General features: G+C 41.1%; 2 protein-coding genes and 1 long non-coding RNA gene across 4 annotated transcripts; 1 reads left to right on the top strand and 2 right to left on the bottom strand.

Moving 5' to 3' along the window:
• Nucleotides 1–4839: 4839 nt before the first annotated feature.
• LOC145209383 (catechol O-methyltransferase A-like) lies at nt 4840–6111 on the top strand. Its single transcript, XM_080079662.1, has one exon. The coding sequence runs from the start codon at nt 5017–5019 to the stop codon at nt 5659–5661; it is 645 nt and encodes a 214-aa protein (XP_079935788.1). The 5' UTR covers nt 4840–5016; the 3' UTR covers nt 5662–6111.
• A 1786-nt stretch (nt 6112–7897) lies between these two features.
• On the bottom strand, nt 7898–12272 carry LOC145229583 (uncharacterized). Of its 2 annotated transcripts, none has more exons than XM_080094936.1 (2): nt 8225–12272; nt 7898–8162 (listed from the first exon to the last, which is right to left on the bottom strand). In XM_080094936.1, the coding sequence occupies exon 1, from the start codon at nt 12230–12232 to the stop codon at nt 8894–8896; it is 3339 nt and encodes a 1112-aa protein (XP_079951062.1). In that variant the 5' UTR covers nt 12233–12272; the 3' UTR covers nt 7898–8162; nt 8225–8893. The 2 variants fall into 2 exon arrangements, with proteins under 2 accessions (XP_079951062.1, XP_079951057.1); XM_080094931.1 differs by having other exon boundaries at nt 7898–8291; nt 8354–12272.
• A 3793-nt stretch (nt 12273–16065) lies between these two features.
• LOC145229578 (uncharacterized) lies at nt 16066–16708 on the bottom strand. Its single transcript, XR_013860465.1, has 2 exons — nt 16585–16708; nt 16066–16236 (listed from the first exon to the last, which is right to left on the bottom strand). It is a non-coding gene; the product is annotated as an uncharacterized LOC145229578 (long non-coding RNA).
• Between the last annotated feature and the right edge of the window lie 5791 nt (nt 16709–22499).

The raw sequence follows: 22499 nt of genomic DNA, 5'->3' as shown, positions 1-22499 counted from the left end.
AATTTGCTTCCACAACTTATATTTATCTTTTTTTAGTAATTACATCAACATTTTTGCGAGGCACCCTTGCTTTAACTAAAGACATCCGTAATGAATTTAACTTACATTTACCTCATATTTAATAACTGTAAACCAAACCACTACATGCAAATGTATATTTGGCGTGCCGTATCGTTTCATATAGCAGGAAGCGAGGTTAACGAATGGACCTGCTGAAACATTTTGTTGAGTCAACAAACAACTTTATCTCCGTGAAACGCCTAAAGTCAAAACCTACTCGCACAGCCAGCGCCCTGAGTTTTCTCCTTTAGCCAAGGGTAAGTTGACTGCATCAAACGCTTCAGTTCAGTCAGTCTGAAACAAAACTTTCTCAACTGACTTACAGCCATTATATAGCGCCCTGCACTTTTTCTATAGCACTACGATTCCCAGGTAACAGACAGCGCCAGGTCAAATATTACTACCGGGGGACAATGCAACTCACCTTTGCATGCACTGTGTTGTTAATTGTCCAGTTTCTAACAGTTACCCATTTAACTGCCGTCGGTTAATACCTACCCTGCTTAAGCATACACTGACAATACAAATGTAGGCAAATTATCTTTTGGATTTGACGTTTTGGTCAATTACCTTCAGTTTTTATAAAATGGTGAACAAAACATTGGCAATATTTACCTACATCACTCTTTGATCGCGAAGACGCATACATTAAGCTGAATCATAAGTAACGCGTTGTTACACAAACTTTCTCGCTAAGTCATGCTTTGCTTGAAAAATCTCACATATCCAAAGACAAAGTTGACGTCCGACCATTACACATTTGCTTCGGTGTTATCCTTCAAAGCGTGGGAAATTCTTTGCAAGACAGGTTTATTCCGAGTTTGTACGCAACAGCTTAACAACTGTGACATAAACGTCCTCAAACAATTTATTGCGCGACTGCCTAACTATGACCTGCATGCAAACCTTGACGCGTGCTACCATAAAACGAACATCTTGTTAATTATCGCGTAACTAATCATGTAGTAGCGCTTGTGAGCAAGTAGCCGGGCCAAATACCGTTCCGAGCACTTCACCTTTGGGGGTGCTTCGAAAACTACTAACTACTATTTCCTTGAAACTTTAAGCGGCCTAATTAGCCGATCCTCGACATTAGTTGACCAGTATGTTTCATCGCACACGGCGCCGTGGAATTAAGCCTTCGGCGAAATTCCTACGAGCAGTCTGATCAGTTTTTTGTTATTGTGACGATAACCAGGGTCAGTGCATGACAATCGGGGCATACGAAATAGAGAAGCGAAATATAAATTTAGGGATTCTGCGAAAAATTGGGCCAAAAATAATGCTAAACCTAAAAGTTTTGGCATATATTAAACGCTATATAACTTAACTGTGCACGGCTGGGACTGTTGCCCTTAATTTATATCATGATCGTCACAGTAAAAAAGTTTATTTTTCATTTTCGTAAATTTAAAATATTGTAATAATGATATGTAACGCAGTGATGATATTAACGATACTTATTTTTGTCATTCAAACGGACATAATGGAACATTACAAGTGAAAGTAAAAAGTTCGGTGCAGTGTTTTACAAATGCTGACTAATATTTTGTTTGTGTTATTTCAAGTAACAACAGGTTTTAAATAAGCTGTAGTTACAAAATAAACAAATCCATTAATAAAATAGTTCCCAAACCGTGAGTCGCGGCGCCTTTGTGCATCGTCATTTGAATTTCTCAAGAGAGTTGCGCAATCATTCGGTGGTCATACTCAGTAGACCTAAAGCTAAAAATAAATGATTTAAAAAGTGTTACTCTCTCCTGTCTGAAGTATTTGAAATCCATTATAACAATAGTTGCTATATAGATAGGCTAGGGTTGCCATTCGTCAGGATTTTCCCTGACATGTCAGGGAATTTAGTGTTTAAATCTGCGTCAGGGAGAAATGTTAAAATGTACTTAAAAGTCAGGAATTGAAGAAAAAATACATATATGTACTATTAAATTAATGTACCAACCAGTGGCGTAGCCAGGGAGGGGCCAAAGGGGCCATGGCCCCTCCCAAATTTTAAGAGTTGTTTATTGAGAAACCAAAATCCATGTTTTTTATACTTATGCAGACATGGAAAAAATCAGTAAATAAAGCATTTAGCTGTTCCGTCAAACCACAGTTTGGCAAGACACGTGTTTGGTAAAAGCATGCCTTACGCCGAGCGTTAGCAAAAAGTGGTTTCGAACAACAAATTATTTGGCCCCTCCCAAATTTTTTGGCTGCCTACGCCACTGGTACCAACGGAGAAAGTTTCTAGTAGTTGGCTACAACCGCGTCTATACCATGAAACGTAAAGAAGTAAACTGGTGGCGGGCAGTTTAACGTTACTGTTTGGTGTGTGTGCGCGCGTAACAATACCTGTTTGTTACTAGATGTTAATATGCGTTAAGTACACAAATAAAAATCAGCGTCTCAAGAAAACACAGCATTCGATGCTACATGAGAACGTGGGAAATTTCATTTCCTTAACTGTGTACCTAATATGCAGGGAACTAACTAACAACTAAAAGTCGAATGCGTGAGACATAAAAACATTTTTAAAGTGGCATTTTTCTTCAAATTTAAAAAGGTCCTTGTGACTCCCATTTACTAAACAGAAGCCTACGCAGAAAGTAATTGACAAGGATCAGAGTATAGTATGTAACGTTTTTCGTGTCGCCGTCCGTGTGACTTCCGAATATTCTAATTTATTCTGGAATAGAAGTGTTTGGATCGCAAAAATGGTTAACGCCGCGTTTCTCAAACTGGGGTCCGCGGTCCTTTAGGACATTTTGCGGGGATCTCGAAAAGGTGGAAGTAATTCTTATTTGGCGTTAGTTTGTGCAACTGGATAAGTTGAAATCAAAGTGAAAATCAACCGTCTCCATTGTTAAACAATAGGCTTTATTGCATGACAAATAACAAAAATGCAATTGTTCGCGCACAATTGTAATGTTTTTTTGTCTTGTCTGTGATGTCAGATTTGGATCATTGTTATGCGCAATTTTGCATAACTTGCTAAAATCCTGCAATCAACTTTCGTTTTTCTGAAATACACATTCAGACTTACGTTAACACATTTAGACTTTAAAGTTTGAGAAAAACTGGGTTAACGCAACCGAGATACATTTTGTCAGGGATTGTGTTTCATAAAATATGGCAACCCTAATATAGGCCTACATGGAAAATGCAAACGCCAAAAGCGTCGCAAAAGGTTATTAGTCTATGGCAGGGGTGGGCAACCTGCGGCCCGTGGGCAGAGACGCTTGGATTTCAAAAGTACCGGCAAACGAGTCCAATTATTACATATTTTTGAGCTGATTAATGCGCCTGCTGCTAGTTTTCTGCCATCTGACAAAATGTGGCTAGAATCAAATACGAATTTTACTTGTAGTTAAGCATATTTGGTAAGAAACAAAGCAAAATCACTTTCTGTGATGAACATGTGCGGCCCTCGATCCAATTTTGACATTTATAATTGGCCCTACAGTAACAAAGGTTGCCCACCCCTGGTCTATGGGCTATTTTCTTTCTCACGTTGGTCGCGGTGTAAAAGGAAAAAGTAATGCGGATGAAACAGTTTTATAAAATTTTGCAAATAAATGTAGACGCTTTTGAGAAACAAACAAACCACGCATCACATGTAATAATATTTCGATCTTCAGCTTCTAATGATAATAATATTTTGTGTCTTTATTTCGTTTTTTATGGTATGCGCTGGTGCGTGAATAGTCCAATTAACTTAAATGACTTTAATGTTATTTGATTCAATTGTAAAATAAAAAATGCTATTTGAAAGAATTACTTCCCAAATTACCACAAAATTATTCGCATTGTGCAAGTTCTTATTTGATGCATTTTTTAAAAATAATTACCACAAACGTAGCAAACCAATTTGCGGTTGTAGAGTTGGAAGCCGGAGAATTTGCGATGTCAACGTCAAAGTATTTAATATAATACCTGATGCCAGAGAGTCTTTTTATGTTTATGAATTAAATTTATAGTGTAATATGTTTAGCAACGAAGCGACCATACGATGATAAGTTTTGCAATTTAACGGTAGCCGTTTGATTACCAAATCAGCTTGTTCGACTATTCAGCACACAAACTGTGTAGCCTAAAACGTAATTCGTTCAAATGCGTTGCCGAATTATGTAGTGAACTGTGCAAATCATGTTGTGAACTATGCGATATTTCCTGTCGCACACCACAAAAATTTGGTGCGGCCAGAGTGAGAGGAATAAAATTCGCTTGTTTTACCCAGTCGTTTAAACCTGAGAAAAGTTTGAGTATTGTCAGCAAAGTTTAATGTACATCTTTAGGTTTTCGCACATAACTAGGTCATACCGTAATGTGATGACGTAAATGAGGCTAGTAAACAATACGAAACATCCTGCCAACCATAAGTGTTATGTGTTGTATTTGTTTGTTGGGGTGTAGGCTAAATGATTCCAAATTTACCTAGTTTACAGTAACAGGCAAACATTGGTTATGAATTGGCATTAAAAAACAATAAAAGCTTGGAATCGCAGTATGAACTCTTTTGATTTCTATGTCCCCGAAAAAAACCTTCGCTAAAAACTGGTAGAGCTACTAACACTAAACTTGGGCTGGCCCCCGGCCTAAGAACTTCTGGTAAGTGCCGCAACAGAGCATAGGCGTTTATTGTGCTGTTACAGCAATTTTGGTTTATGGTAAGAATAATTGCTGAGTCAGCACCATAAACGCCTATGCTCTTTTGCGCCACCTACCAGAAGTTCTTAGGCCCGGGGCCAGCCCATGAGCCCAAGCTCAGTGTTAGTAGCTCTACCCTAAAAACTAGTCATGCGTCTTACTGCTGACGCTGCACGACGCAGCACTATGTCACGCTTCAGATACCAGTCATTGTTTGCTTCAAACACGTATATTTGTGACTGATTGACTAGTGTTTTAGTCAGGATATTAAGAATTTTGAAACTGTGATTAATAACCGTCTAGCGCTAAAATATGGATCAAAAATCCATTCCACAGAAAATATTAGAACATGTACAGAAGCATGCAATTAAAGGCAATGTCAGTAACGTCATTGACACCATTGATAACTTCTGCTACAAATTTGAAAGAGAAGCAATAAACGTTGGTGATGAAAAAGGAAAATATTTGGATGAAATTGTAAAAAGTTGCAGCCCAAAGACTGCCCTAGAAATTGGTGCATATGCTGGATACAGTGCACTAAGAATTTCTCGAGCCTTACCGGCAGATGGCAAATTGTACAGCATTGAATACAATGAGCACCATGCAGAAGTGACAAGAAAAATGATTCAATATGCAGGAATGGATAACAAAGTGACTGTACTCTGTGGTAGTAGTCCTGATGTCATCAAGTCTCTTACAGTCTCTGGCTTTGATTTTGTGTTTCTTGATCACACTAAGGAATTGTACAAGCCTGATCTTTTACTTCTTGAAGAATGCAATTTGATTCACAGTGGAAGTGTAATTGCAGCTGACAACATTGTTTTTCCTGGATGTCCTGAGTATTTGGAGTATGTCAGAAATAGTCCCAAGTATGAATGTACAACATATATGAGCAAGTTGGAATATAGTGACAGGGAAGATGGAATTGAAAAGGCTGTGTATAAAAAGCAAACCTAAAGCTGCAATGCCTTGCTGATTAATTTTGTGTTCATATTGACATTTTAATTATCCATGTTGTCAATCAATCATGTATTTTCTTTTTTTATATTTAGCATGTTAATCTACTATATTGTTGCTTTGATATTCAGTTATGCATACATCATATTTCTGCTCAGGGTGCAAAAGTTCCACATGGTATCGCTTTTCAAACTAAAGTTCATTTTGCCCTTTTTAAAGATATTGATGTTCAATTTTAGATATTGATGTTCAATTTAGATTTTAAGTGCACCTCATGTTTTAAAAACTTCACCTTCTATTTAGCTTACAGTATTTTTAATTGTTGTGAGTTGTTTGATAATAATTTTACAGCTGTTTTTGTCTTGATTTTAAAAACTAACCTTCAATAACAACTTAGTATCCTTAACACAATTTTATTTTTCAATGGATTTTAAACATGTTGGTGTGTGAGTATAACTACATTTGAATTTGTAGCATTTTCTCAGTAAACATCAGTCACCACCAAATTCTGAATGATTTTAATAAAATTCAAATTGTAACAAAATGTTTTGTCAGCGCGGTGAAATCAGTGTTTCTGAAATATATTTGGCTCAGGTACTCTTCTATCTTTGAACGTTTAGACCAGTGGTTCGTAACCGGAGTTCGATCGAACCCCAGGGGTTCGGCAATGCCGAATCAGGGGTTTGACGAAGGTCTTTTTGAAGTACAATACAAATACTCGTTTTTGTCAAACTTTAGGGTCTATAGTGGCTAAAAACGGCAATTTGTATTTGCCAAATATCAAAACACTGGAAGGTTAAACTTAGGCAGGGGTGCTTTAAACTGCTCTAAACAGTTTTGGGGTACTAAAAAGAGTATTTCCAGCCTAATAACCAAATGTGTCAGACTTTTTGTACGCCTATTGTGTGCCAACAATGCGAACAAAACAGGTACCACAAGCATCACAATATACATTATGACATCATAAACACTTAAGACTGATCTCCTCGCTGTGTAGCTCAATCTGTGCACCGAGCTAGAAATTAATCTGGGCTTTTGGGGCGCTATTAGATGGTAAATACATGATATAATCAAACCAAGTATTTTTAAAACATAAATAAGCACGTAAACAGCGGCCGTTGGTGTGGTTGTGCACCCCTGCATTTAGGTTTTATTTTCTTTTTTTGACGTAACAAAGAGCATTGTTCGCGTTGTTCGTAAGCACAAACACAACGAAATTTTGTTGGTAGCAAAAACGTATTACTTCATCTTTTTCATGCTTGTGTACAGATGCTAAAAATATAATGCTTCATTTTGGTAAAAACTAAAAATTCAATCATGAAACAAGTTGTTTGTACTATTATGTCAGAATATAACAAAATGACAAACAGTAACTGTTGCCACCATAGAGCACTAATACTAGAGAGGTAACTGATTGTTCACTCAAGCGTGAAATCAATCATATCTTGTCTTGTTTAGCAAATATATCTATTTTTTAAAGCAATAAGATATTTAACAACTACATTCTGTGGAACACAGTTTTAGCTTTGCAAAAAAAATAGACAAACAAGGAATTGCGGCACTTTTTTCTGATCAACCTCTGCAGATTGGTCACGCTTGGATGCTCCGTTGCCACGTGACCATTTTCATTAGTTTTTGCTTCTAATAGCAAAGCACGTTTTAGCTTTTTTTCCAAGTTTGTACTAATAAATGAAAAGCCAAGCAGCCGGTATTTATTTTTTTGCTATGCAAAAAGTACTATAAGATGAATTTAGAAGAAGCAACATGCTTAAGGAGAAAAATCGACCTAATTGTTATTGAAATTGATCAAGAGACCAGGGCAACCAGTGTTGAATGTCCAGGAACAGCGTACATGTTGTCTCACTGCTACCAAGACCGATGTATCACCTCGAGAAGTGGAAGATATCTATTCTACTGCTGCAAAAATAGCTAAAAGTGTAACAGTAGATGTACCAGACGTTTGTACTGATGTCTGCAGCCGGCAGGTCATTCATGCAATCAACTATACAGCAATCTTTAATAAACAACAAACCAGAACTTTTGCACAAAAAATATGCGCAAATTCGCAAAAAGTGCATGTGAAGTTCTTGGAATGCAACAAGTTGTTTCTACTAATTTGTCCAACATTTATACTGCAGACAATTTGCAACACATATGTGCATGGGGACTCATTTGTTTTGTGTCAAATAACAACCTAAAAAATGGTTTGTGCCATGTTGTCCACCAGGAAATTTTATCATACCTGTAACGTCCCGTGAACGCGCCCCGGTTATAGCGCGGAACGTCACACGAGGAGAGAATTGAAACGCGATTCCTAATAGCCTCCAACAACCAGTCCACACAGATAGATGTTTTGCTGATCTTATTAGGCGAATTCTTTGAATGTAGGACGATGAAAACGAATAGGAAACGTATAGGAAACGTATCGGAATCGTTAGGAAACGTATCGGAATCGTTAGGAAACGTATCGGAATCGTTAGGAAACGTATCGGAATCGGTTTCTGCACAAAGCATGACATTAACACACTGCGCTTTAAATGCAGAAATATAGCACAAATCTTACCAACTGTTGTGGTAACCGGAGAGAGTAAATAGCACGGGTATTCAACTCGCATCAATTACTGGCACACCTAAACATTCAATTACATATATCACCACACTGCGCCTTTATGACGTCACACACAGTTCTTACCAAGCTATGTTGGGTGACAGTTCAGGATAAGTCACGCTTCACGTGAAGATAAAACAGAAATACTGCGTAAACAAAATGCAACTTAAGCACCTTGTCTAAACCCAATTACACGTACAGTACAACTATTACAAAGCGAATGACATATTAGGTCATTGCGGTTAAGTTCGCATTCATTACAATAATTCACATTTTGGAGTCATTAAACACATATGTACAAAGTGACTCACCAATAATCGTCAACACGACAATAAATAGCCTTTTCTAATTCAACCGACGCAGCACCGTGCTCCACGGAAGTCAGCAACAAAAAGAACTGAACCACGTTGTGTTATCACACAAAACTGGCAGCCGATTATTACGTCACACAACGCCATAGATTACAACACAAGTTGTACTGAGGAAATGCGGGAATCAATAGAAATCTGCAATTACTGGCAAATAAGATGTAACATACCCCCCCACAATGTACGAATCCAAGGAGTACATTTACAACACAACACACAAACATCGGCAGTAATTGCGAACACAATAAACACACAACTAATCACGCATCGCGTCGTCGCGGCATAGCAAGCACAATTTTGCAATTGGGCGTCTGAGTGCTCCAGTGTGAGTCTTGACGATCACCTGACGCACTACTCCCTTCCGATCAGGAAGCACATCGGTCACGCGACCCAGAAGCCATTTGCTCCTAGGCTGATTATCATCCGCTACAAGCACAATGTCGCCGACCGTGAAATTAGAATGTCCATTTGCCCACTTTGATCTGGGCATTAGCGTCGGCAGGTACTCGCGCGACCATCGCCGCCAAAATTGGTCGGCCAAGTATTGTACTTGGCGCCAACGGTTACGATGGAAACAGTCCTTCCCCGTAAACAGTCCAGGGGACATATTCGGCGCTGCACGTTGCAGCAGTAGGTGATTTGGTGTAAGGGGCTCCTCATCCTTCGAATCGAACGTCACCGGAACCAAGGGACGAGAGTTCAGGATGGCCTCGACCTCCACCATCAGCGTCATCAATTTCTCATCGGACAATGTCTGCTCCGAAAGCAGAGCGTTGAGAATTTTGCGCACAGAGCGTATCATTCGCTCCCAAACCCCACCCATGTGGCTGGCAGTGGGAAGATTGAAGCTCCACGCAATATCACGTTGTTGCAGATATTTGTAGATCTGCCTTTGATTCCACCTGTTCAGCTCTTCGCGCAGGATGCGCTCAGCTCCAACGAAGTTTGTGCCGTTGTCGCTGTAGATCTGGTCTGGTCGTCCTCGACGACCGATGAAACGTCGGAGAGCTCCGATAAAGGAGTCCGTAGACAGTGAATGCGCTATCTCGATGTGCGCGGCCCTGGTGGAGAAACAGCTAAAGATGCACCCGTACCTCTTTACCTCACTTCGTCCTTGCTTCACAAGGAAAGGTCCAAAGTAGTCGACACCGACCACTGAGAACGGCGGCTTATTGGCCTGCAGTCTCGCAGCAGGAAGGTCTGCCATCATCTGTTTGCCCAGAGAGCCATTTCTTCGTCGACAGGAAACACACTTGCCGAGAACACGACGAACCGCTACTCCTCCTTTGATGATCCAGTAGCGTTGCCTGAGAGACGACCATGTGTGTCCCATTCCAGAATGGCCAACCTCGTCATGCTGCTGCATAATCACCAGGTCTGTAAATCGATGGTCGTATGGAAGAATCATCGGATGCTTCACATCAAACTCGACACATGCACGCTCGAGCCTTCCACCAACTCTCATAACTCCATTGACAAGAATTGGGTTAAGCTTTCCAAGAGCCCTCTTTTTCTTTGGTAAACGAACAGGTTCGCCTTTGGCCTTTGACATCGCAGCCATAACGCCTGGGAAACTTCGTCTCTGCACATACTTTACAATCTCAAGCTCGGCAGCCTTGAGTTCAACAACGGTCAGTTGGCCAGTAGGTGCTTGATACTTGGCAGGAAACCTCCTTGACATCAACATCGATTTGAATCTGAGCAACCAGCTTACAGCCCTTTTCAGCCGATTGAGTGATGAGTATCTGGCAATGAGTCGATCCGTAGCGGATTCGCTGGCGACCAGACAAACGGTTTGAGTTTCTTTCTTTAACAAAAGAAATTCGATTGGCAATGACGACAAGTCCGGACAGGTAGGCCATCCATCTTCTTGCTCCCAGAGAAACTGGGGTCCAGTAAGCCATCGGCTGGACCTAAGGAATTTATTCACACTGAGTCCACGAGACGCCTCGTCCGCTGGATTTACTTTGGTGCTGACGTGTCTCCATTGACTAGGCCGGGAAACATCCTCGATTTTGGCCAAGCGATTTGCAACAAACACTGGAAAGCGCTTATTGCAGTTGCGAATACTTTGAAGAACCGCAGTCGAATCCGTCCAGAACACGGATTGGCATTCGTCCAGTTGCAGCTCCTTTCTTACAAGTTGATCCAACTTCGCTGCAACAACGGCCGCCGTCAACTCCAAGCGGGGAATCGAACATGTCTTCAGGGGGGCAACGCGTGCCTTGCCTATTACAAACGAGCAGTGAATGCGTCCTCGCTCGTCTACCAGCCTCAGATAGGTCACCGCACCGTAAGCTGTAGATGACGCATCTGCAAAATGGTGCAATTCCGTTTTTCGCACCTTACCAAAATCGTGGGGCTTCACGCATCTTGGCAGAACGACGTCTCCTAACCGCGGTAGTTGCTGCAACCATTTTGCCCACGATTCGGAGTCTTCATCGGAAAGAACGTCATCCCATCCCAGCTGCTTTCTGCAGAGATCTCTTTGCATAGTCTTGGCCACCACGATCACAGGCGCTGCAAAGCCAAGAGGATCGTATAAGGAACTTACCACCGACAGGATTGTCCTTCTGGTGTAGGCTGTAGGCTGCTTTACATCGACATTGAAACCGAACTCGTCCGACGAAACGTTCCATCGAACACCAAGTACCCTCTCGCAGGAGGAACCATCCACGTCCAGCTCCTTCACCGATTTAGCCCGTTCCTCTTCATCAATAGACGCGAGAACTCGCTCGCTGTTGCTAAGCCACTTGGTTAGCCGAAATCCCTTCTTCTTGAGAAGTGCACAAATACCTTTGACCAACTGAACTGCTTCTGCTTCAGTCGACACGGATTTTAAACAGTCGTCAACGTAGAAATTCTTTTCTACCGTCTCGACGACTTCATTTGGAAATTCGCTTCGCAAATCATCAGCGGCTTGTTTAAGACAAAAACTCGCACAGGAAGGGGAAGAAGTTGCTCCAAACAAATGAACGAGCATTCTGTGCGCGGTGGGCTTCTTTGACACATCGCCATCAGGCCACCACAAGAACCGAAGTGCATCGCAATCTGTCGGCTTCACACGTATCTGATGAAACATGGCCTCCACGTCGGCCACAAGAGCTACCTTTTCCATCCGAAACCTTGAAAGAACTCCTACTAAGGAATTGGTCAGATCCGGACCCTGGAGTAAAGCATCATTCAACGACTGGTCGCGGTATTTGGCAGCACAGTCAAAAACTACCCGTACTTTCCCGGGCTTGTGTGGATTTATAACAGGGTGATGCGGCAGGTACCATACTACCTCTGCAGACTGTTTCTCATCTGGAACTTCTTCGGCATAGCCCTTAGCTATGTAACCCTGTACCGTCTTTGTATACGCATCGCGTAGCACGGTGTCGCGTCTCATGCGACGTTCCAAAGAACCCAAACGATTTAGCGCCATGTCCCGGTTGCACCGAAGCGGTTGTGCGTTCGGGCGCCATGGCAACGGCAACTCATAATGACCTTGCTTGAATTGCACACTGGTTTTCATTTTATCTAAGACGTACCGGTCTTCACGCGACATAGGCATCGCGTCGGCGTTAGTATCTTGAAAGTCGGTCTTCCACATTCGCTCTAACTTCTCGTGCAGCGAATCATTGGCAACTTGAGTAAAGATGACGGAAAACAAATCAGTTGACTTGTTAGAGACAGGTCCTGCCAATGCCCATCCCAGTGGAACTCTAAATGCAACAGGTTGCTTCGGTTTTCCCTTTCGTACCTCTTGCACGAGAAAGGCCTCTGGAACGTCCAGCCCGATGAGCAGCAAAGCTTCACTGCAATCTACCTGTGGGAATGACAGGTCTCTGATATGTGGAAGCGCATCTAATTCCGCGTTTCTCGGAAACTTGTTGGCGGTAATAGGCAGACAATCAACAGCGAACACCTCGGGGAGTTCAACAGTTGTGGAGCCATCAAGCGAAGCAACAGATAAATTTACTCTTTTGCCCTCGCGCCTGCGACTGTCTCCGTTGACCGTTTTAAGCGTCACGTTGCTCGCTTCACCTCGTAGACCAAGCTTGTCTGTCAGTTTTTTGTCGCACAAAGTAATGCCCGAGCCAGTATCTAAAAGAGCGTAAGTATCAACAGTCCTACCGTTAGCACGGACTTTGACCGCAACCATCATCAAGTTGACGCTCTGTCTACCAGAGGAAGCATGACAGTCCTTTCCAATCGCCGACACAACCGAACAAACTGTCCGTTCCGGCGCAGGTCCTTTGACAGGAGACTCGTCCTCTCTCTTCTCTGGCGGATGCAATAAGGTGTGATGGGCTTCATTGCAGTCCCTGACGGTACACGCTTTGGGGCTGTTGCACTTAGTAGCAAAGTGCCCAAATCTGAAACAATTATCACAGAGTCTGCGGCGCCGGGTGACGCGCAGACGATCACGGTAACACCGGGATTTAAATTCCTCGCATTTAGCAAGCACGTGATTTCCCGAACAGCACTGACAGAGCGGGGCAGTGGGAAAATGAGAAGGTCCGGCACGAGCCTTAGGTCTAGATTCTTGTTCGCTTACAACAACATGACTGGAAGCCTTTACATGACTACTTTTACCTTTCGCCTTCTTAGCTTCGTTGCGATGCTCATCGAGCATGCGGCTGAACAACGAATTTGCAATCCGATCCTCAGTTTCCACAAAGTCCACAAGATGCTCAAACAAAGGTTCACGGCCAGTATCTCTGAGAATTTTCTCAACACGCCGTTTCCAAGCCTCTTGCATCTTGAACGGTAGACGATTCACAACAGCAATCAACGTAGGGTAATTATTCATCTCGGAATGCTCGTCAATGTCTGAAAGCGTAAGTAAACAATCGCGCAGCGACTGCGCAAGCTCGCTTAAACCAGCAGCATCGTTCGGTCGCAATTCTGGACCGTTGACAACACACCTTACACATGCATGAGCGATTATATGTGACTTGCCAAAGTGGTCGTACAGTAACTGCCTCGCTTGTTGGTACCCGTTTTCCTTTAGTCTAAAGCAGTGTTCAATCAATTTACGGGCCTTGCCATCACAATGCTGCGCCAAATACGACAATTTGGCACCATCGTCGTCGACCTTGTCGTCGATACGAGAATCAAAATTGCGGACAAACTTCCAATAGTCCATTGGATTGCCATCAAAAACGAGAACTTTAGGCTTCGGTCTGTTTATGTGCTTTACAAGTGATGCAATCTCATTGTCATGCACGCCAGTTGGCTTGACCGAATCATATGTACAAATACTATTTACAATTGGGTTTGTTGCTGTGAACGAACCTCTTTCGTCAAACGAAGATTTAATTTTGGGCGCATATTGGGACAGGGGCTCTGACGGAGCAACATAGTCAACCACATACCGCTGATCAGGAGGGCTTCGCTGCGACGTGACAGGCGGTGACGTGAACAATACGCGGCGTTGATCCCCGAGCGGCTCCTCCAGGGGAGGCGTGGTCGATTCACCAGAACCTTCCTTCACCGTCACGTACTCCGTGTTTCCTGACATCTCATCCCAAACTTTCTCCTCGACCTCTGCGGCTTGTAGCTGGTGCTGCAGTTCTAGCATTTCCATGCTGTCCTTTTGGCGCTGTTCTTCTTCAGCACGACGGATTTCTTCCTCGGCACGTCGCCTTTTCATTTCTTGCTGCTGTCTGGCCAGCTCCTGCTTCTGCGCAGTCTGCTGAATGGCAAGACGCGCGAGCTGTGTCGTTACTTTAACTCTAGTTCTACTATTAGTCGAAGAACTAGAGCGCCTACTTCGTCCGCAGAACGAGTCGTTGTCCTTTGGACTCTTATCACCGCTTCCACTCGGACTAGCTATGTTAACAGGTAAAACACTGGTAGATGGAGAATTTACCTCACGAACCCAGTGAGAGACTCGGTCATCGAATTCGGCCTTGTTTTTCCTTATGCTTGCTAGTTCGTCGGCAAGATCGGGATGCGCCTCGTAGGCAGCAACAGCATCGATAAAAAGATGTTCGAGCGCAACCAAAACCGTCTCGAGCACCTGCTTGTTGCGGTGGTCCTTCATCAGACACTCGGCGACTAGGTATTGTTCACTTAGGCGTCGACGACAATCAGCGACCGCTTCAGGAGTTGTAACGTTTGATTGGCTCATCTTGGACGGCTTAAATATTCAACAAACGGTTAAACTTGTCTTCAACACACAGTTGAAGCTTATTTCAAAAAGCAGTTGAAACTTGATTTCAACTGCAGATTGTGTTCAACACCCAGTTGAAACTTGATTTCAACTGTATTGTTCTGTTCAACTAACAGTTGAAACTTTCTTTCAGGAAGCAGTTGAAACTTGATTTCAACTGCAATTGTCTTCAACACACAGTTGAAACTTTCATGTAACGTCCCGTGAACGCGCCCCGGTTATAGCGCGGAACGTCACACGAGGAGAGAATTGAAACGCGATTCCTAATAGCCTCCAACAACCAGTCCACACAGATAGATGTTTTGCTGATCTTATTAGGCGAATTCTTTGAATGTAGGACGATGAAAACGAATAGGAAACGTATAGGAAACGTATCGGAATCGTTAGGAAACGTATCGGAATCGTTAGGAAACGTATCGGAATCGTTAGGAAACGTATCGGAATCGGTTTCTGCACAAAGCATGACATTAACACACTGCGCTTTAAATGCAGAAATATAGCACAAATCTTACCAACTGTTGTGGTAACCGGAGAGAGTAAATAGCACGGGTATTCAACTCGCATCAATTACTGGCACACCTAAACATTCAATTACATATATCACCACACTGCGCCTTTATGACGTCACACACAGTTCTTACCAAGCTATGTTGGGTGACAGTTCAGGATAAGTCACGCTTCACGTGAAGATAAAACAGAAATACTGCGTAAACAAAATGCAACTTAAGCACCTTGTCTAAACCCAATTACACGTACAGTACAACTATTACAAAGCGAATGACATATTAGGTCATTGCGGTTAAGTTCGCATTCATTACAATAATTCACATTTTGGAGTCATTAAACACATATGTACAAAGTGACTCACCAATAATCGTCAACACGACAATAAATAGCCTTTTCTAATTCAACCGACGCAGCACCGTGCTCCACGGAAGTCAGCAACAAAAAGAACTGAACCACGTTGCGTTATCACACAAAACTGGCAGCCGATTATTACGTCACACAACGCCATAGATTACAACACAAGTTGTACTGAGGAAATGCGGGAATCAATAGAAATCTGCAATTACTGGCAAATAAGATGTAACAATACCTCTTTGCCAAAATGGTATTCAGGATACATTTCTACTTGCACAATGGAGTTTAGACTTTAAATTTTTTTAATTCAACAAAAAGTGGTCTAAAAAGTCAACATCAAGCTCTATTTTATTTGAAACTTATTGGCCACCTTAATGTAACTGTCTTAAAACAACAAAAAAACATGTGCCCAAATAGTGTATATTTTTGGTGGCAATGTATACAAGTAAAATAAAAAATACTGCACTTCAAAAGCGAAATGATTTGTTTTCTATCTTCTTGTTCAATGTGAAATCCCTCCTTTGAAAACCTTTACTATACACATTTTGTTCATAATAGATTTGTTCTGGTGCACACTGCAAAAAAACCTTCACTGTAAATGTCATAACATTGGCAACAAATGTCAGTTGTTTGAAGAAAGTAGTACAGTAATTATTGGGGTTTGTAATTTTCTTGGGTTTAATAGGATTCTGAAAAACCATACAGTTTTTGCATGTCCTAGAGTAAAATGTGTCTCTTTTTGGAGTCTTGGGAGTAAATGCAGTGTGGATTTTGCACCGCCACCTGTCTTCAGCTATGCAATCATAGTTTAAATCACAAAAAAACTCCGATAAAAAAATGTCATGAGGAAAGGTACTAAAATTCAGTGAATTAAAAAAACAATGGTAGAACAGCTCTAAACAAAATAAATAACCACAACATACCTCTTACAGGGTTACAAAAGTAGAAAAGGTTCTTTGAAAACATCAGCCTTGAAATAATTGAGACAAATTTGGGACCAGAATTTACCAAATTTAAAACTTTGTCTTGGAAAGTACAATTATTTGGTTACTGCCAGTGCCAAGTGATTTTTATGTACATCCATATTGAAGTAAGCGGAACTCACGTTTCCGTATGTCACATTTTTAGTGGCTACCCGGTATGGCCAGTGTCTTGTAACCAGCTGTACTGATGAGACCTTACACGTAAAAACAGTGTGCACTATCTTCAACTTTGCCTTCATGATATTTTTTTCCAGATTGTGGTATTATAATACATATAACAGACATAAATAACCCTGACAAGTTAGTTTAATGACAATCAGGCACACGCGAGTGTCGTTTTAAGCTCACTACTTACAGCTTTTGGCCTTAAAACTGTAGTGTACATTGCTGGAAATCGGCGATTTTACCCGGAGCATCCAAGCGTGACCGATCTGCCGATATTTAGGAGTGTCGCCTCTAGTATTAGTGCTCTATGTTGCCAATACGTTTGAACAAAAACTAACTATAGTCCACCAAAGAAAATGGGTTTAAAACCTACGATGTAAATTTGGGGTTCGACCAAAGGCTGAAGAATATCGTAGGGGTTGGGCCGTTATAAAAAGGTTAAGAACTAGTGATGCACCGAACCCGACTAAAAAGGTTCGGGCCGAAACCGAATATTCGGCCATGAAGCCGAATAATTTAGGCCGAATCAGGCCGAACCTAAAATCCCCTTTCTTATGGATGTTTTCAACTAAACCTTGCGTTGTTTATTCGAGAGAACTCAATTTTGACAAACTAAAATCACTTTCACAATGTATAAGCTTTAGAAAACATCCAATATTTTGCAGACAACATGGCTCGTATTTTATAGATACAACAAGTAGTTAGTTCCTGATGTTTCGTATGGGCGAAAATGAAATTTAAGGCCTAAATTCAATGCAATAAAAAAGTTCGGTTTCGGCCGAATTTTTAAAAAAGTTCGGGCCGAAACCGAAACACTGGAAAACAGCGGATTCGGCCGAAATGTTTCGGCCAACCGAAACTTCGGTGCATCACTATTAAGAACCACTGGTTTAGACTCTAGTCTAGAATATAGACTAAGAGTATAAAAGCCAATTTAAACACAAAAGCATACATGTGATGAGAATTTAAGAAAATACTGCACGCAACTGTAGAAAACTTTTGTTTGTGATTGATTTTTTATCTTACAACAGCAGTGCAAGTGACTTGATCTACCCAAAATTGCTACTAAGAATGTAAATATTTGAATAAGTTGTCGGATGACCACTGACCAGACACCTTACAAACCAAAGCAGCAAGTTCAACTCAATTATTTGACCTCCTAAGACACGCAATCTAAATGGGGGAGCGCGAGTGGACGGGTATCATGTCTGTCCGTTTTGTTACAATACAAAACACATTTGACACCCATAAGAGCTACGGTACATACACTTTGTTTGAAGTGGTAGTGATTTGTGTATCTGCAAATATAGGGAGCACTTGTTACTAGTTTACTACGGCATGAACCGCCAACTGTCATCATAAGAAATTTACATTTTTAACATCCCATTCTTTAGAAGATGTGTTTCTGGCCTATGTCAAATACACAACGTAGGTGCGCAAAAACGGCAGCATGCGGTTTCCCACGAGGACGTCGTAACCCACCAGTGGCGTAGGCAGACGAAAATCTTGGGAGGGGCCAAATAGTTTGCTGTCTAATACAACTTTTTGCTAATGCTCGGCGTAAGGCGTGCTTTTACCAAACACGTGACTTGCCAAACTTTGGTTCGACGGGACAGCCAAACGCTTTATTGATTTATTCCATGTCTACATAAACATAAAAAGCATGGTTATCAGCTTACAACTTGGTGACAACAGTAATTTTTGTTAATTTATATATTCCTATGATAGTTGAAAGACGAAACCACAATGATGAGGGACAAAACTACACTAAATTAAAGTTTCGCAAGATACAACTTTGAAAATTTGGGAGGGGCCATGGCTACTCCACTGTAACCCACCCCCTACCATAAGCCTTCTTTTTTGAGGTTAGGTCCTGCTTCTGAACAAGAAGCAAGAATTGTCCTCGGAGGACAATCAAAATTGTTCAAACGTCCGCTTTGTGGAATGACCTGTATATGCTAACATGTAACTTAAATAATAAACATGTAACATTCTATATGTGTACCTCTATCAGAACCATAGCCTACTTACTTCTTTTAAACATATTCCCACAACAATTAATATATCGCAGAAGCGACTAAACATAAATTCAGGGATCATGCCCCAAAACTTGCCTCAGTTTGTAACCTGTGATGAAATAATCAGCACGGCAGACTGGTACGGCCCGAATAACAATTTTGCTCATTTGCTGGCAAAACCGGCGATGAGCAAGAGTATTTCATAAAAATTATACGTTCCTCTTTTTTTTAAAACAAACATTTCAAAATACATATGGGAGTTCTTTGATTGTTTTTTTTTTACTTTTTGGCACTGTTGAAACCACTGTTATAGAGATCAGTGGTTGAAACCAGACTGTTTACGTTGTACTAAATCTCCGGTGACAGAAAAGATTGAATCGAAAAGGCCTGTGTGCAAAAGGCAAAACTGATGCCTATCCGTTGCATTTAAAATACAGAATCTATTTGGCTTCATATGCATACGTTTTGTGCGCTGTTTTTATGCGTAATTATCAGGAGGTTGGTTTTCACAGGACGGAATTTAGCAATTAGTGTTGCACCAGGTACACAGTTTCTCGCATATATTTCAGCAATGAGCGTACGTGCCATAAGGCTGTTTATTATTTTGTCGAATGTTGGGCAAAAGTAAGTTTGTTTTACAAAATGAATAACCCACTGTATGCAAATAGTCATGTTCGAGTTTAACTGCAAAACAGCAAGAGTAGAAAGCTGCACAAAAGACTGGTATGTAGCCTTCTTGTAGGCCATATCGGCTATCTACGGTTTAAAATATAAAAATGCAAGGTAAAAGTCATTCCCTAATTTTAGATATAGCCCAAAGTTGCAAAAAATACTGTTAGCACGGAGTGGTAATTAAGCAGGTCAACATTTTTTTTCATAAAAAGCCTTTCGGCCCGGAGTAAAAAACACACACAAATGTGACCCTAAAAGGCCCAAACCCATCTGGCAAGCCTGGACAGACTTCAACTATGTATTGTCAAAGCGCAATGTGGTTATTAAGCCCAGCTAAAATTGACCTGGCTGAGTTTAAGGGTGATGACTTACTTTTAGGCATGTTTAGGTTGAAACTTTCTTTGAAGTAAAGTTTGCAGCAAGATTAGAACCATTTTGTCTGCGAGAATAGAGCGGTGATGGTTACCAAACTTTTTATTATTTTCATAACAGCTCTTTGCATTTTTCTCCTGCACTCGATGTTCAAACATGACATATTTTTGCCGAATACCATATTGAAGCGGTTTCCAACCTTTTTCGACGAATCGCTTCCTCAACAATTCAAAACATTTTCATTTATCCTCTCTAATTACACATAGTAGATGTTAAACCAGACCTGGGCATTGCACAGCCCGCGGCCACATCCGGCCCGTTGGCTGACCCTGTCCGGCCCGCGTGAGGTTTAAGTAAATTAAAACATCAATCCAATATAGGTTTATTTATGCCATGCATGAAATACGGCAATTTTGCTGTTATTTTGAAAAGCCATTTGTTATATATATTATTACGTAGTGATGCACGTGCGTAGGCGAACAGCTACGTGTGATGCTGGTCAAAATGGTTATAAAACACAAGTTGTTCAACCCATTGTTACGCGATAAAGCCTATAGTGCTCTTTTGTGTCAAAATAATACAGCAGGGATTGAGGAAAAACACATACATCTGATTTTTACAAACTGGAAAGCTTAAACGCGAATTTGATCAACCTAATTGAATTAAAACTTTGGGTTTTAACATTTCAGCGTAATATTGCAAGCTAACTGGTTATTTTTCATGTCAATTTGCCCGCTTATTTTTATGCAAACTATAAATATATGCATTATAACGCTCAAATGTAGAATAAAGTTTAACCAAGTTATCGTTGGTTTGGCCCTCGAACATAAGTCAGGTTTCTTATGTGGCCCCTTTTAAAAATTAATTGCCCACCCCTGTGTTAAACCATACAAGAATCATATAGATTTTTATAGACTTTACAGGTCGTATTTCCAGAGCCCAAGTGTCTATTTACAAACCACACGTAAAATGAGTAAATTCCTTCTCTCAAGTTTTAAATTTCAGTTCCTCCCCGGTTGGGAAGCACACAGCCTAATTGCAGAACGAAATCACGAGTATTTGCCAAAATTTAAAGGATTACACAAATAGTGCAGTTTATGTCATCACAGACAAAATAGAAAACACCAGTTATGCCCGAACAATCAGTTTGTTAGTTAGTTGCCTGGAATAAAGGAACATTGCTCGTTAATCGTTAATTGAAGAGTTGTAAGCATGCCCAAAAATGTTCGCCCCAACCAGAACGGACCTTACAGTACAAGCCCTAAACCCGAGAACCGCGATGGGGAGCTTTTTTTCGCACAAAGTACGCGAACTGTGCAAGAGTAAATATGTGCACATTTTTTAGAATGCCAAACGTATATGATGATCAGGATATATTTAGTTATTATTTTAACTTTACCCAAAGTTCTTGTTCCATAAACATGGAATGATATTATTAGTTGTAATTTGGGTATTTTCCTCCTTTTTTCGCGAATTGGCGTTTCGGTGTTGTTGGGGGAAAGTTGTAAAGAGGAAACGAAAACCAAAACGTCAACTGGGTCAGGCTACATCTTGGAAACTTTGATAAAAATATCTCGACTTTGAAGACAGTTCTCTGGTACGATTACCGACGTAACACCTAATGAACGTCGTTGGGAAGAATAGCTTTTTTTGTCACGAACATGTGTGACAATATCGCCACATGACGCAGCACATTGCAGCACGAGAAGCACATCTAGTTACGTTTTTAATTGAATTAAGTTTATTTCGTTTGGAGAAAAAAAGGAGGCACTATTGCATTAATACGAAGATGCACAACTTTTCCGATTCGAAGGCCCCAAAACAGACGCTTGTTTCACCAACGACCGCTTTTGTTTACAAATTACAGTAGCAAAGAAATAATCAGAATGTCCTGTCTCCTTGTGCCCAAATTAGATTTGGTTTTCTGACTTTGTATTAGATTTGTAACCGAAACGGATCACTCTTAACTGTTTATGACGTCACCATTTGTATTGTGCACATACTAAGACCATGTGTGTCCGTAGGAAAAAAATACAGGGGAGGGCAAAACTATCGTCACATCGCCGTACAAAAAACGTTATTTAAGAACAAAAATTGTCAGTGCTACTCACTATTGCCAATCCCAACCTAGCCAAATAATACTATAAACACAATATTAACTATCACTAAAGTATGTGGTACGTTAGCAAACGGAAGTGAGATTTACATATCAGACCTCATCAAATGTAACTCCAGACACAGCGAAGCTATCACATAATGGTTTTTTGACACATCCACCTATGACCCACCAATGTGGCACGTGCCTACCTCTCCTGTGAATGCCTATGACTCTGCCATACGTCCACTTTGCTTGTGATTGCAATAAATGTACCATCATATAGTTCTCAATAACCCACCCACAGCAGTTTAAAGGCAAAGCGTCCAACGGAAAAGTTTTAATTCGTATATGGATTGTATACACGTGTTTACACGGCCACCAAAACATATGTTTTAAGTTTTAACATACATGTAGTTGTACACGGCCGCAATATTCTGTTTTCGCGCCTGCAGTTTGTGCACCACTGCAACCCAAAGACGTAAAAAGATGCACAAGGTTGTACTTGTAACGTTATGGAGTGACAGAAAATC

This window comes from Phallusia mammillata, chromosome 1, assembly GCF_965637545.1.
Source record: "Phallusia mammillata chromosome 1, kaPhaMamm4.hap1.1, whole genome shotgun sequence".
Classification (NCBI taxonomy): Eukaryota; Metazoa; Chordata; class Ascidiacea; order Phlebobranchia; family Ascidiidae; genus Phallusia; species Phallusia mammillata.
This window is presented reverse-complemented; position numbering and strand designations above follow the sequence as displayed.

What these genes read in the sequence shown, in the direction of transcription:
- LOC145209383 (XM_080079662.1), top strand. Translation starts at nt 5,017, where the DNA reads ATGGATCAAAAATCCATTCCACAGAAAATATTAGAACATGTACAGAAG.
- LOC145229583 (XM_080094936.1), bottom strand. Translation starts at nt 12,232, where the DNA reads ATGTGGAAGACCGACTTTCAAGATACTAACGCCGACGCGATGCCTATG.